The sequence below is a fragment of the Lissotriton vulgaris genome, chromosome 10, assembly GCF_964263255.1.
Source record: "Lissotriton vulgaris chromosome 10, aLisVul1.2, whole genome shotgun sequence".
Classification (NCBI taxonomy): domain Eukaryota; kingdom Metazoa; phylum Chordata; class Amphibia; order Caudata; family Salamandridae; genus Lissotriton; species Lissotriton vulgaris.
This window is the reverse complement of record NC_141698.1, coordinates 162,497,138-162,513,885: the sequence shown is the minus strand read 5'-3', so window position 1 is coordinate 162,513,885 and position 16,748 is coordinate 162,497,138. Positions and strand designations below refer to the sequence as shown.

The following is a 16,748-nucleotide window of genomic DNA, read 5'->3' as shown; positions in this document are numbered from 1 at the left end:
TTTATTGCTGGTACTCTAAACAATAACATATGTTGTCTGTTTTGTAGATATGCTGCAATGTCTGCAAGATGTAAGCGTATAGATGAATATGCCAGATTACATCTCTGTAAATGGAGAAGGTAACAGATAATATTTTGGATGGAAGCATTTAAAGGATCAATTTGATTATTAGTGCAGAAAATGGCAAATCTTTTCCATTTAGCAGCATAGCAAGCTCTAGTAGTAGGTCTCCTGGCTTCTTTAATGATATTCATACAGTCTGGTGGCAGGTTAAGGTAACCAAACTCTAAGACTTCAGGAGCCGGATTGCCATATTCAGTTGACTTGGATCTGGATGCCTGATGTCTCCATGGTTCTACGTTAGCATGGATGGTGTCAGAGACCGTTTATAGTGTGGAACTATAGAGAGTTCAAGCAGTGTGGTGAACCACGGATGGCATACCCATGTAGGAGCTACTAAGATCAGTTTGAGAGACTGTTGTCTGAGCTTGCACAGCGCTAGTGGTATTAGTGAGAATGGTGGAAAAGTGTACGCAAATCTGCCTGACCAGTTCATCCATATCGCATTGCCTTTGGACAACGGGTGTGGAAACCTGGCGGCGAAAGTCGGCATTTTGAGTTTTCGTGTGTGGCAAACAGGTCTATGTCTGGATGACCCCACTTGTGAAAGAATGGTTGAAGAACTTGCAGATGTAGTTCCCATTCATGAATCTGTTGTGTCTGTCGACTTAACAGATCGACTATCTGATTGTGAACTCCAGGAAGGTGTTCTGCGAGCAGATATATCTTTTGTGGAATGGCCTATCTCCAAATGTTTTGTGCCAGCTGGGACAGTTGCAGGGAATGTGTGCCTCTTTGTTTTTGTATATAGTACATAGCTGTCACGTTGTCCGTCCAGATTAAGACAGCTTTGTTCTGTATGTGCACTTGGAAGGACTTCAGTGCTAGGAAAATTGCCAGCAACTCTAGGTGATTGATGTGAAGCACCTTCTGTTGAGCGCTCCATCTTCCCGGAGTTGTGTGGTGGAGCAGATGTGCTCCCCATCCTGTCAGGGATGCGTCTGTTGTCAGTACTATCTGTGGAACTGGCTCGAGGAACGTCCGCCCTTTGGACAAGTTTTTGGTGTTCCATCACTGCAGAGAGCGATGTGTGTGGCTGTCCACCAACACCAGGTCTGTTAGTTGTCCTTGTGCCTGATTCCACCGATGTGCTAGACATTCTGCCAATGGGCGCATTTGCAGGCTTGCATATGGTACAATAAAAATGCAAGATGAGATCATGCCTATTAATTGCATGAACACCCTGGCTGGGAGAGAGTGTTGGTTTTGAAACCTTGTAACTAAGGCTTGAATGCTCTGTATCCTGGCTGGACTGGGATAAGCTAGAGCTGTATTGGTGTTTATAGTAGCCCCTAGGTATTGATGTCCATGAGAGGGCTGGAGATGTGACTTGGTGTAGTTGATTGTAAACCCCAAGTTGTGCAGTGTTTGAATTGTTTGAGATGTGTGTTGAATACACTGATTGAATGACTTGGCTTTTATGAGCCAATTGAGCCAATCGTCTAAGTATGGAAAGACGTGGATATGTTGTCTTCTGAGATGTGCTGCTACTAGTGATAGGCACTTTGTAAACACTTGTGGTGCAGTTATGACCCCGAATGGAAGGACTGAACTGATAGTTTTGTCCTTCTAGTACAAATCTGAGATACTTCCTGTGAGAAGGATGTATGGGAATGTGGAAGTAGGCGTCCTTGAGGTCTAGTGTGGTTAGGAAATCGCCTTGTTGCAACAATGGGAGCACTTGTTGTAAAGTGATCATGTGAAAATGATCTGAGTCTAAATACAGATTGAGAGGACTTAGGTTTCGAATTGTTCTTAGTGTTCCGCCCTTTTGGGTATTAGGAAATAGAGTGAGTAAAGCCCTGTTCCTTGATGTTTTAACGGAACTAGCTCTATTGTATCTTTTTGCAGCAATGAGAGAACCTCTTGTTTGAGCCGTGTTAGATGTTCTGTGGACATTGGGCGCTGTCTGTGTGGTATATGTGGAGGGGTAGCTGTAAGCTCTAGGCAGTAACCATACTGGATAATTTGTCTTACCCACTTGTCTGTTGTGATGGAATTCCAGACAGGTAGGAACTGTGTTAGTCTGCCCCTACAGGAGTGGAATGCTGTTGGGGGAGCAGAAGGAAGCCACTGTTTTGTGTTGGGAGAGGTTCGATTATTGTTATTTCCTCGAACTCTTCCCTTGTTGTTGTTGCCTCTGTAGCCCCCTCTAAAGTATCCTTTATGAGAGGATGTTCGTGTATTTGTTTTAAAGGAAGCTGAATTGTCTGCTCCAGCTTGTTGGAGCCTCCTCTGTAGAATGAGCGACAAAAGGAGCCTCTTGCTTGGGTGGACTGCAGAGCTCCCATAGACTTGGCTGTGTCAGTGTCTTTCTTCATTTTTTCAAGTGCTGTGTTTACCTCTGGGCCAAACATATGTTGTTGGTTGAATGGTTGATTTAAGATAGTAGTTTGCACCTCTTGCTTAAAATCTGAAATGCGTAGCCACGCGTGACGTCTAAGGAGACACTGGTGTTTATTGCTCTGGATGCAGTGTCTGCTACATCTAGTGCGCATTTAATGGAGGCATTTGATATAAGCTTACCCTCTTGTATGAGGTCATCTGCTGGTGCCTTATATTGGCCAGGTAGATGTTGTAAGAGCTTCTCTAGCTGATCATAGTGAGCCCTGTCGTATCTTGCGAGGAGGGCCTGTGTGTTAGCGATGTGCCATGTATTGCTAGCTTGGGCAGCTATTCTTTTTCCTGAAGCATCTATGATCTTTGATTCTTTATCAGGAGGTGGTGCTTCACCTGGCGTTTGGGAATTTGCTCTTTTCCTAGCATTTGAAACTACCGGGGAGTCTAAGGGTAGCTGTCCTTTAATGTAGGCAGGATCCCCAGGAGCTGCTCTGTACTTTTTTTCTATCCTTGGGTTTGTGATTCTAGCTCTTACATGATCTTTAAACACTTCTGGTGCATGTTTAATGACTCCTTTAATCATTAGCAGTATTTGCACAGATTTTTGAGAGTGTTCAAAAGTGTCTAGTAAAAAATCTTCCTCTGCCTCATCTCAATGCATGGTGACATTGTGATAGATGGCAGCCCTATTAATTAAGTGTCCACACCCAATATTGTCTTCTGGAGGAGAAGGTTTGGATGGATATATATGTGGGTCAGGAATATCTGGTACATCCTGTGGGTTTGGATACTCCCAGTCTGGTGAACCTGTTGGGTAGGGAAAAGGGTCATCTGGGTCTCTCCCTCCCCCATGCTATACTCAGCATCAACATCTTGAGGAGGTGTATGTTGTGGAGAATGAGGAGGAGAATTTTGAGGTGAAATGTTTAAGGAAGAGCAGGTGAAGGAGATACAGGAGAAGAAGGGTGCATAGGAGATGTGGCAGAGTCCTTCTTCTTGACAGGCACTGGAGGTGTAGGTGCGGTATCTCACGTCCTCTCCCTATGTGGTGTGGTGGAAACAGGTCCTGTTTCTGGATCAATGCAGATCCTTTTTTGTAAAGGATCTAGTTGGAAAAGCTCCTCTTCTTGAGGCACAGCCTTCGGCGCCGATCTTTTCGGTTCTGAATCTATTGTTGCTTGTCCTTAGCCTTAGGAGCCGATGTTGAGTCCCTTGGCGTAGATTTTGGCACCAAAGGTATTGTCTTTGGAGCCGCAGCCTGTTTCGTGGACTTGGAAGCAGGCTTTGTTTGTTTCGGTATCTGCTTTGGAGTGGACGCCAAACCGGGACTTCTTTTTGTTTCAGTGCCGAGGGAGCAGGTGGTATCGGCACATACCGTTTGGTCAGTATGGAGCTACCGGAAGGCTTCTTAATTTTCTTCGGAGCCGGGCTCGATGGCGGGGCTTTCGAAGTGTTTTTTCGGTCTCGACTGGACCCCGCAGGCCGAGTGTTGACCATCGCCTTCAATTTTAGTGTTTGGGTGGGGTACGGGCAGTGGTACTCACACGTTGACCCGAAGGTATGGAGTCATCAGAGTCATCTGCCTCGGATATGATCTGGAGATCATCGGAATCTTCCTCCAGGACACATGGACCTTTGTCGAGGATATCCACTGGTTCCGGCGCTGATCTCTGCATGTTGCGTCGATGGGTCCTCCGATCCCAAATGGTCTTTTTCGATTGAAAGGTTGCACAGGCTGTGCAGCTGGATTCGTCGTGGTCTGGCGATAAGCACAGGTTACAGACCTCGTGATGGTCACTGTGTGGAAATTTTGTTCCACACTCGGGTCATCTTTTGAATGGCGTCCTTTCCATGAGGTGTAGGCTTCACAGCGTGGGTAGGCCCAACGGCCCGCGTCTACGATCGGAATCGAGCTGACGAAGTCTAGTCGATGTTTATTGATATCGAAAGTTGTTTGGTGAAGTTTGAAGAAATTTGTACGCGTCGAAGTACTTGAAAAGTAGATTTTGAACCGGACCAGAAAAGTTTCATCTGAACCCAGTGGCGGAAAAAAACAATCTAAGGATGGAGCCGATGCCCATGAGCACTATCGTCCCCTATCTCGTGACTACAAAGACTTCTTCCAAGACAACAACAACATGCAAATGCAATCATCCGAGCCCAACACCAGGTAGCGATCTAATGCAAAGTGTAGAATCTGCAGCTCACATGCCTCGAACACGTTATTTACTTATTTTAACCTGTATCATTTGAGAGTATGTATGTGGGTGGCCGTATAGGTCGGTGAGTGGGTGTTTGAGTGGCTGTATGGGTCTTCGAGTCAGTCTGTGAATGGGTTTGTGGGTGTGTGAGGCTGAATGAGTCTGAGTGAGTGTAAGGGTGTGTGCATGGCTATGGAAGTGGAAGTATTAGTGCCTGTGTGGATCTGTGAGTGGGTGCATGAGTTTCTGAGTGGGTCTGTGACTGGATGTGTGGGTAGGTGCATGAGTGGGCCTGTAACTTGGTGTGTGAGTCTCGGACTGGGTCTGTGAGTGGGTGCATTAGTGTCCCCGAAAGTCTGAGAGGATGGATGATTCTCTGAGTGGGTGAGTGAATGTGTGTGTGCGTCCGTCAGTGGGTGCATGGTAAAAAAAAAATAGGGGGCAACAGGGGAGCTGGCATCCACGTGTCGGCTCCCCCTCTGATGGTCCTCCTGCCCAACTTAACCGTAGTCCACTATTCTCTGCAGCCCTCGGTTTTGAGCCTCCTCTGCTCATTTTCAATTAGTTGTTCTGCCTCTTGCTGCTTGTTTCTGACCTCTATTTTGCCTCTTTCTGTTCATTCTGCCTGTTATTTTGCCTCTTTCTGCTTGTTTCCCACCTTTATTTTGTCTCTTTCAGCTCGTTTCTCACCTTCATTTTAGGGGTTCGGTGGTAAACTAGGCTTCAAGTGCCAAGGTGACTTAATTCCCCCAACCAGTAATGCCAGAAGGGCGTTCGCAGAGTAGTCTAAGCAATCCCGCTGTGTTGGACTTTCTGGTGTTAACAATAAGGGTTCTTGGCCCCCATCGAACCTCCGCAGCCAAGGGGAATTCATCCCCCAACCAGTAGTGCACCAGGAGACATGTTTGCAGAGTGGTTGTTAAAGAGGGTGGGGCCTCCGATTAGGTCTCAGCAATCCTGCTGTGCAGGATGTACTGGAGGTAACAATAGGGGTTCTTTGCCCCCAACGGCCCTCAGCAGCCAAGGGAGCTTTTCTCCACTAACTAGTAGTGCATCTGAGGCGTTTTTGCATAGTGGATGAGAAAGGGGGCGGGGCCTTCGACAGGGTCTCAGCAGTCCCGCTGTGTGGGACTTACTGGTGGTAACAGGAGGGGTTCTTGGCCCTCAAGGACCCTCAGCATCCAAGGAGGTCTCATCCCCCAACGAGTAGCGCTTGTTGTTTATATTTTTTGCCCTGCTGGGTTCTTCTGGGACTCACCCAGGAGCAAGTATAGGGAGTTAGGGTATGCACACTTTTTTGTGTTATTTTTGGGGGGGACTTGGCTGAAGCAGAGTCCCAAGATGGCTGCCAACACAAGAGTTGGCAGCCGATCAGAGCTTAGCATTTCCCTGCACAAGCATGTTATTATTTGCAAATTAGCCGCAAACACATGAAATCCTTATTTATTTCCGCTTAATTTCTCAACAATTACGGGACGGATTTACACTGGATAAATGAAAGCGTGATCTGCACCCCAAAATCTACCTTCCTGCCAAATCTGGTGTAAATTGATACTATTTTTATAAATTGGTCTCGGATTTAATCTTGAGTGTGTGTGTCATTAATTGCCTCAGTGAGTACAACAAATGCTTAGCACTACCTTCTGAAAAGCATAACTGCTCGCCCACCCTACCACAAACAGGGAGTTAGTATTATCATCTTTTGCTTCTGTTGGCCAATAATGGACTCAGTACAGTGTACTTAATTTTAGTATATTATATAGAGAGCCAGCTTCCTACACCAACTTTCTTACAAGCACTACAAAAAAACACTGAAAAACACTATGGGAATTCACAACAAACCGAAAATGAAAACAGGAAGACAAATAGAATATATGGTCCCTGGCCTCAAATCACAGTGTACACCTTAAAAGGGCTGGAATATCAGACAAACGGGAGGCACTGAGCTTGAAGAAAAGCTAATTCTTCCAGGGAGAATGAGGTGGAAAACCAGGGTTGTAAGAAATGTGGTGATAAAAAATATTTTGTCCCTCTTCTCTCCCCTGACTTTATATTGACAAGCTTGTGAACCAAACTGAGCGAGCACAGTCATGCACTTGGTATGACAGGGTTGTGTAGTTCCTAAAAATACATAGGATCAGCATGTTTAGACAATATAAACTAAGGGATTGGTGTCTAGACTAATTCCAGACAGCCCCAAAGGATATGTTAGCCTTTAGACAGCTAGCTCAAAGTGCCACTATAAGCCCCCTAACCTTACCAAGGAGCGAATAGTTTCTGGCAACTATCGAACATGATAACCCTTGATCCTTCAGGGATCGTGGAAACAGTACAGTACTTTTTGCTCAGTCAATCATGCTCACTTAGTCTCAGAGATGTACAGAATACAATACAGGGAAGTTTTCAATAAGCATTTATTGAACCAGAATCATTCTAGTATAAAACCTGTTTGCTGCGATACCCATTAGGCAGAAACCGATGTATAAGATTACAAGCACCAACAGATTAAATAAAAGGTAGAATTCTACCATGGTGCTAAGACAGTGAATATATGCAGGCACATAAACATGACAGTAATCAAGTGTACTCCTACGATGCAACCCTACCTAAATGTACCTAGCATGTATGTGGGTGTAAAGCCAAGGAACCCCTAGTAAGAGCCAAACCCAGTTACCTGATGGGAGAGAACGAAGAACCCTGTCTTGGTCTTGATTTGGACATCCCCAAGGGATATTATACCACTGCGCGCTGGAGCTTCTGTGTGCAGGGCCCTCAACGTCTTGTGGAAGCTTCTCCTCTGTCTATCTAGTGTAGGTACGGTTCTTTAATAACAATAAAGATAGCTTCAGGGTTCCTAACACAATCGATATGTTGGGAGTATGATTATGCAAATCAGTCTAAAACAATCCCTGCAATTATGCAAAGGATGAAGATGACCATGACTTTTTTACAGAGTATGTTAATCTTGCTATGTACGTCATGTGCAGGGGACTTCTAAGAATATGCATGCATAATAAAGTTTCATATTCAAGTTTCAAGGAAACGGATCGACATTTATTCAGCACATAACTGGGTAAAAGGTAAGTGCTAGAACAGTTATGCAGCGCAAGGTAGGAAAAATGAAGGTGAAAGGTCATTTATCTATTTAGGCCTATGTTGGGGTACATAACAGGATTTGTAAGCTAGGGATCTGTATTGCAGGCTTGGAAAGAAAGGTACTGACTTCAGCAAGCGGAGGTGGTGTCATCTAAAGATGCACGAGGGAACCTCTACTAAAGTTTCTGAATACATTTTGACACCTGGGGATATGCTCAAGGTGAGGAATCTGCAGTTAGAAGTCTATCAGAAGCACATCTCCCACTTGTTGTGCGCAACAATACGAGCACTGCTTGTCTCAAAGTCTCCTATAGCTGGCATACATACCACACACAAGAAAGACAATACTCATGCAGCTCCCAGTAGGACCCCTTACCTTCTTCGCATGTGTAAGGAACACCCCCAAGATTTCAAGGCCAATGCATGAAATACATCACAAAGAAGTCTACCCTTATGTTACATTGAAGTGCAATGATTAACGAAAAAAGTGGGGACATGGGTGGCTGTACAGCTTTGTGGAGAGGTGAAGACAGCTCAACAGGGACATGCTGAGGAGATCTGTCAGCCCACTTTAGTATTACCACTGCTTCACTCACAATTTGGCATAAGTAAACCATGTCAAGATGCCCCGAACCAGATTTGCTCATAATGATATTGGGACTTACCCATGTGCAGAGCAAATACCAAGTCCCCCTACCTGGAACCCTATACTCCAAGAGCAGGTGAAAATGCCAGCAAACCTGTGACATTGTCCATGTTATCAAGTATACAAGAGAAGTCCTAGAGAGTAAGAACCAGTTGCATCCAAACCTGGTCTGCTGGGCGGTGGTCAGGTTATGATAATTGAGAGTCAGGCACTGAAATACCTTGCCCTGAGATTTGGCATTTAAAATCATTTATCATTGGTACACGATCCCTTAGCATTCAAAGCAACTATATACCACTGTGTAGGGTATATGTTGGAGGTGTGAAAGGAATGTAGCAACCTTGGTGTACATTTGATTGGAATGTACTGTCTTCAAGACAGTTTGGAAGGATGCTCTGGGGAACATCAATAGACTACCTCAACAAGTAACCTAGGCACCTTGATGCTGAAACCACAAGACTGCCAAATGAATGGCTTGAGTAGATCAGATAGTGTCGCTGATGCTTATGCTGGGGGCTTCCAGAAAAGTAACTGATTTGTATGGGAAGTAAAAGGAACCCCCAGGGTCAGCACTAAGGATCCATAACCTTTGGCAACTGCAGTCAGCTGAAACACTATGTATAGCTGATCACTGACCGAAAGACAAAACATTTGCATTTGATTACCACTAATCCATTACCTGTCACAAAGGTAAAATATTGTTTTTTTACCCTCCAAATCCACAAGCATTACATTTATGAGACTGTGAAGAGGGAGGAAGGGTAGATAGACAGCCTTAAACCAAAAGACAAAATCGAGGCAGAAATGCATCCTTCAAATTCTAATCTAACATTCGCTAGACCCCGGAAAATATATCAGGTGAGGGAGTTCATGTGTCTGTTTCTGCAGCGAAAAATGTATATTTAAATTAAATAAATATTGTTTAACCAATAAATATCTAAAGAGGAACATACCAAAACATTGTCACATAATGAACACTTCATTAAATTATTTTTTAAACTCTAGGTGATGTCCTCGATCTTTGTTTCCAACAATTAATTTTGATACTGTTTAGTTTATTTGTACCTACCATTGTTTTGGTGTCAGCAAACCCATGCTTCTGTGCCAGGCTCCATAGATTGACGGAAAGTTGGTTTAGTTTATTGTTCCTTAGATCTCCATGAGCTAATATACTATTAAAGAATAACAAAGCCAGTAAACTCTGACGCTTTAAAGTCTACAACAAAAAAAAGGTGGACTTATTACAACACAGTACAATAATGGCGTATTTAACACATGCATCTCAAATAAAGGTCATTACATGAACTACCTTGCCACATACGTACCTCAATATATTCTACAAATGGGCCCCAAGTAATTACCAGTGGCTGATATTAATTCAAGCATCCCTTCCAACACTTTTCTTACACTTCAGTGCAATGCCCTAAGTGCAACATGCATACCCAGAAGTGGGCCCTGTGCTCATCTTGCCACTGGAACCAAGTTGAACTCGACTGACGAGTCCAACTAGGGCCATACTGGTCTTAGGTTGCTAGTGTTCCGGTTCGGAGAGGATCTGGCTTGGCAGTTTGGGCTGGACTGTTGGAGAAGGATTAAGGCTGATTTGCATATGGATGAATCTAATCTGAGGTTTAACTGTGGGCAAAAATCAATGGTCTGAGAGGCCCCCGAGTAATTACCAGTGGCTGAGATTAATTGAAGCATCCAACCCATCACTTTTCGTATACTTCAGTAGTTCCATGGTACAGCTGCTTCTTCAGACCTGTCCGCCAGGTCACCCCTTCCCCCAAGCCTTTAACTTTAGTTGCAACTTAATTTGTTTTAGCATATCAACTCTTTGTCGCCTCTATAGCTTTGTTCCTGTGTGTTTGTGAGCTAAAAAACGGAGCTAAAAACGGTGATGGATCAAGCCCTGATCTGTTGACTGGGTAGGAGTATTCTGCTTAATTCAGAAACTCTGTCCATCACCACCCACCTTTTCTGAATCATCTTGTGTGTTTGTGTCTACATTATCCACCTTGCTCTCTTTCTATTCTGTCTGGTATATTTTCCCTGCCCACCATCTTCCTCCTTTTGTTACTTTATTCTCTAGTCACCAAAATGAACCTCACACACCTGTCTATTTTCCATACTAGCTATTTTTAAGACATTTAAAGGTTTATATTCTTTAAAAGGCCACCTAATCTTGACCGTGAACCTATATTCGTATGAATGCTGTGTACCTACTTGTTCACTTAATTTTTGTACTGTTACCCTGATTTGTATCACGTCCAATAAAATCCAAATAAAAAATATATAAATTATATCAGCTGGAGTAGACTGAGCAACTCCAAACCATCTTTGAAGTAAACAAGGATGTTCCCAGCTCAGTGATCTGAAAATTAATATTGAATTAAAGACAAGGCGGAGTGAAGTGACATTGTATTTGTTTATTTATTTATTTTAAAGGTTTTATATAGCGCTGGCTAGACCCGGAGGTATCAGAGCGCTTTACATGAGCATCTCCGATCTCAATTACAAGTCAGTAATTTGTAACCGTTTTTATATCGTTCAACATTTTATCCTAGGGTAGCACTGCTGCTACTGCCTTGAAAGTAGAAAACATCTTGTTTCAATGGATTTCTTCTGCTAAAAGATAAACTTACCTATATTTATAATCTAGAAAGACTTTAGCCAAGTTCTAATCAATTGGGTGGAGGACTTTCCGACCTAATGCCCCCCCCCCCTTATTGGATACATATTGAGACATTCTTAGGAAATATTCACAAGCTGCAACTCCTTCTGTGAGCGAAGTCTTGGTCCCAACCCATTTGAATGAGTCCCAATTCCTTTAGGTGACTCACTCCTATTATTCCCATAACAAAGCTCCATCTATCTGGAAAATGTTTTGCTTCCTTGCTGGTTTGCCTTTTTTTACGCTAGAGAATCTGACTAAATGTTCTCCCATCCGGCACTTCCTATTCTTCTCCACATAACAGATGAAGGCTCTCGTCAGGCCTAGCCTGTGAAAGTTCTATGTACTTTTGAGGTGAAAGGAGGAAGAGTAAACGAAGTGACACTATAGAACTACGAAATTCAGATACTACCTTAGGCAAATACCTAGCTAATCTCCTTCACACCACTGTCTGTCAAAACGACAATATCAGTATATTTGGTGGATAATGCCGGTGATTACCCTATCCTTCTGGCAAATATTATTGCAGCCATAAAGAGTGCAAGGAACTCGTGACAGACTTTCTCGGTTACCGAAACAGAATTGCTCATGGAGATATTTTCAAGAAGATGAAAGGGAGGAGTGAGAGATGGGTGGGGTGTTCTGTAAAACCTGGATAGAATAGCCTGATTCTACGAGATGGAAACCCCAACAGTACAATGCAATCTTCCTCCATATGCAGTGGAAAGTGAGCATTTTAAAAACGTTTTGGAGTTGTGGGGCGACGATTGAAAGAGCTTTATTGCCTATTCCTAGGTATACTGCTTTCCCACAATGATCAGAAGTAATGAGATAACTTTTTCATTCCTGCTGAGGAAAGTTGGGCCAGGAAAATGCTGGTCTATTATAGCCTCTGAACATCAGGGTAAAAAAAAAGTGCATTTCCCATGTTAATTCCCCTAGGGATTTTAAACAAGACTGCAGCCCGAACCGCTGGACCGAATTACACCAAATTTGGCAGAAAGGTAGCTCTTGGTCAAGAAATAGCACATTTTGTTATTTGGTGTAAACACGTTCAGCAGTTTAAGTGTTATTAAAAGAAAACCACATTTGTATATGGACGCAAGCAACCCCTCTTACGAATCCTCCTAATGTCCTGCAGAGATCTGATTGGCTACCAACACTTCATAAACAAAGTTTACAGGGCCAAAAAAATTAAGAATTCACAAAAAAAAACCTATGGTTACGGAATGTTAAGTTAAATTTCACTTCTTGAAAACCAATGAAATTCAGTCACTAGAGTTACCCGAGCTAACTATAACTTACAGCCCATGCAATGCAATGCTTATGATCTCCCATATTACATCACTCATAACATGGTCAGTGCTATCCCTCATGTTATCTCAAATGGCATCACTGATGACATCACCCACAGAACCATTAACACACCCACTTACCCCTATACAACCTCTCATACCCCCACTCAAATACCCATTCACAGGCCCATACAAATACTCAAAGAACTACTAACTCATCCACAGAGCCACTCACACACCCACTCTCATATAGCCAACACACAACCACTCACTCACCACACAACCACTACTCATACAACCAGTCACTCACCCATACAGGCAGCCACACACACTCATACAGCTATTCACTCATCCATTTATTTACCTATATTGCCCCTCACACACCCACTAACCCTACAGCCTCTCAACACACCACTTACTTACACACACAAGCACTCATACACTCACTCACATACCCATTCACACATCCATATAAGCACTCCCACATCTGCTCATTCACCCATACACACATACACCCAGTCACTCAACTTAGTCACAGTCATTCAGACACCCACTCAGTCACCTACAGTAACCCACTCACCCATCCATTCAGCCACTCACTCACCCATACAGCCATTGACACACTCACTTACTACCAATACAGTCACTCACACAGCCCCTCTCACAAGCTACTCACACACCCACTTATACACCCATATAGCCACTCACATACCCACTCACACACCCCTATAACCAGTCAGACACCCACTGACACAAAGAGACACTACTCTGATTGGACAGAGAGGGTTAAAGTGGCATCAATTGCTGCCTTTGGTTGAAAGCATTGAGGATTGCCAACATCCAGACCTCTTAATTGTGCACTTTGGAGGCAATGACCTAGGTACACTTAGTGGAGTAGGACTGAAAATTCTAATGAAGGATACCTTATGTATATTTAAAGGGCTCCTTGTCTGGATGGGTGATTTGTTTGCGTCAGTACTTCAGAACATATCTGAGCGATTGTATCAGTCCCTCTGTAGATGTGTCACTAGATTTGTAAGTAACTATGTCAATATATGACTAGCTCTCTTTTAGTTACTCTATGCGTCTGTAAATGTGTATGCAAACGGCTGTATGGATTGCTTACTGGCTGTGTTAGTGAGTGTTGAGGGTATGCAACTGTGTGTGGAACTGCCTTGGTTAGTGCTGGATACATAGGTGCTGCGTAAAGAACAAGTTACTTACCTTCGGTAATGCTTTTTCTGGTAGATACTATATCTGCCTGTGGATTCCTCACCTTGTGAATATCCCCCTTGCGTCAGCAACGTTCGGAAATTTTCTTAGTAGCACGCCGACGTGGGCGACGTCACAGGAGCACGGCATCGCGCGCGACTCCGTCTGACGTCACCGACCCCATATCAGGCCCACGCCGGCGTGATGAAGTCAGTTCCGCCCTTTTTTCCGTGCCTTCGAGGCACACGGACGGACCAACGACATCAAATATGCAAATATACAATGTACACAGTACATATAGAACTAAAACAATACAATAGTATTATAACCATATATACAGAAAGACCAGGTATAGCAGAGTGGACAACGGGGAGGCGGGTGGGTCAGTGAGGAATCCAAAGCCAGGTATAGTATCTACCAGAAAAAGCGTTACCGAAGGTAAGTAACTTGTTCTTCTGATAGATACATCTGCCGTGTGGATTCCTCACCTTGTGAATAGATTCCCACAGCAGTCCCCACTCCCGGAGGAGGGTGTCCACTCTGCTACACCAGGAAGTCTTGGAGGACAGAGCGCGCGAAGTGGCCATCCCTCCTCACCTCGGTATCCAAGCAGTAATGCTTCGCGAAAGTGTGGAGGGAGGCCCAAGTCGCGGCCCTGCAAATTTCCTCAACAGGTACACCCCTAGACAAAGCAGATGTTGCAGACTTTGCTCTAGTTGAATGAGCTCTAATGCCCTCAGGAGGGTCCTTACCCGCAAGGGAGTAGCAGATCTTGATGCACAGGATTTTCCACCTGGAAAGAGTGCGCTTGTGCACGGCTCTGCCCTTCTTGCAGCCAGCAAAGCCAACAAACAGCTGGTCGTCCAACCGGAAGTCCTTAGTCCTGTCCAGATAGAAAGACACCGCCCTCTTAGGGTCCAGGCGATGCAGCCTCTCTTCCTCCTTAGACGGGTGAGGGGGAGGATAGAAGGTAGGAAGGGTAATGGACTGCCCAAGATGGAAAGGAGTCACCACCTTAGGCAGAAAAGCAGCCCTGGTCCTAAGAACCATCCTTTCAGCATGAATGGTCAGGAATGGGGGTTTGGAACTTAGAGCTTGAAGCTCACTTACCCTCCTTGCCGAGGTGATTGCAACGAGGAAGATAGTTTTAAAAGAGAGAAGCCTCAATGGACACTTGTGCAAGGGTTCGAAGGGAGAACCCATTAAAAAGGTCAGCACAAGATTCAAATCCCAATGAGGAACAATAAAAGGAGTAGGAGGAAACATATTCATGAGACCCCTCAAGAATCTCAAAACCACCGGAGATTTAAAGAGAGAAGGCTGATCCGGCAAACATAGAAACGCCGATAAGGCCGAAAGATAACCCTTGACCGTGGCCACAGCCAAACCTTGCTGTGCCAGATAAAGGGCAAATTGTAAAATATTAGACAAATGAGCCTTCAAAGGGTCAATATCCCTCTCCCTGCACCAAGAAACACATTTTGTCCACCTATAGGAGTAAATGGACTTAGTGGTGTCACGCCTGGCAGAGAGAATGACATCCACCACCTCGTGAGGGAGAGAAAAAGAACTCAAGTTGCCCCGTTCAATCTCCAGGCATGAAGGTGTAATGTCTGGAGGTGGGGGTGTAGAACCTGCCCCTCCATCTGAGAGAGGAGGTCTGCCCTGTGAGGGAGACGGAGCGGCGGGTGAGAGGATAGGTGGAGTAGGTCTGAATACCACACCCTTCTTGGCCAATCCGGAGCAACCAATATGACTTGGGCCCGGTCTTGACGAATCTTCCTCAGAACCCGAGGAATCAAAGGTATGGGAGGAAACGCGTAAAGGAGTCGATCTCCCCAACTCAACTGAAACGCGTCCCCCAATGCTCCTTGCATCGGATACTGGAGACCGCAGAATGAAGGGCAGTGAGCATTCTCGCGAGTGGCAAATAGATCCACCCGAGGAGTCCCCCACATCTGAAAGATGTCGTGAACAACCTCCGGGTGAAGCCTCCACTCGTGGTCGGCAGAGAACTGCCGACTGAGACTGTCTGCACGCACGTTCAGAACTCCGGCCAGATGATTTGCCACCAGACAAATCTGATGGTCCTGAACCCAGGACCAGAGACGCAGAGCCTCTCTGCAGAGACACTGCGACCCTACTCCTCCCTGCTTGTTGATGTACCACATCGCAGTCGTGTTGTCCGTTAGGACCTGAACCGAACGACCGCGAAGGGAAGGGAGGAAGGCCTTGAGCGCCAAATGTATCGCCCTCAATTCCAGAAGGTTGATGTGAAACAACCTTTCTTCCGGAGACCAAAGACCTTTGACCTCCAGGTCTCCCAGATGAGCACCCCACCCGAGAGTGGATGCATCCGTTATCACTGTGGCCACTGATGGAGGCAGTTGAAAAGGCTTTCCTTGCGACAGATTGCCTTCCACGCCCCACCAAGACAGATCCGCTGCAGCTTCCCTGGAGATCTTCACTGACTCCCTGAGATCTCCGTTGTGCTGATACCACTGCCTGCGGAGGCACCACTGGAGCGCCCTCATGTGCCAGCGTGCATGACTGACCAACAGAATGCAAGAAGCCATCAGACCGAGCAGGCGAAGGACCTTCAGGACTGGAACAACCGCTCCATTGTAGAATAAAGGAATCATTTCCTGAATGTCGTGAATCCTTTGAGGTGGAGGGAATGCACGACATACAGAAGTGTCCAGTACCGCACCTATGAACAGGTTGCGCTGGGAGGGCACCAGGTGAGATTTGGGTACGTTTATCGAAAAACCCAACCTGTGTAACAACTGAGTCGTCTCCTGCAGATGATGGAGCACCATCTCCGGCGACTCTGCTTTGATCAGCCAGTCGTCTAGATAAGGGAATACAGGAATCCCTGACCTTCTGAGATGCGCAGCCACCACTGCCATCACCTTGGTGAAAACTCGAGGCGCAGTAGTAAGTCCAAACGGGAGGACCGCAAACTGGTAGTGCTGCGATCCCACCGTAAAACGGAGATACTTCCTGTGCGACTTCAGGATTGGGATGTGAAAATACGCATCCTGCAAGTCGATCGACACCATCCAGTCTTCTTCCATCAGCGCCAGAAGAACCTGAGCAAGGGTGAGCATTTTGAACTTCTCCTGTTTGAGATAGAGGTTCAAAATCCTGAGATCCAGGATCGG

The 16,748-nt window shown here is 45.2% G+C and overlaps 1 protein-coding gene across 1 annotated transcript in view; it reads right to left on the bottom strand.

Annotated features, from left to right (window-relative positions):
• Nucleotides 1-16,748, bottom strand: part of VPS35L (VPS35 endosomal protein sorting factor like) — a 495,721-nt gene that overhangs the window by 21,221 nt on the left and 457,752 nt on the right. Inside the window, exon 30 of the mRNA XM_086940786.1 lies at nt 9,473-9,619. Coding sequence (XP_086796912.1) covers nt 9,473-9,619 — 147 coding nt within the window. The remainder of the gene's footprint in view (nt 1-9,472; nt 9,620-16,748) is intronic.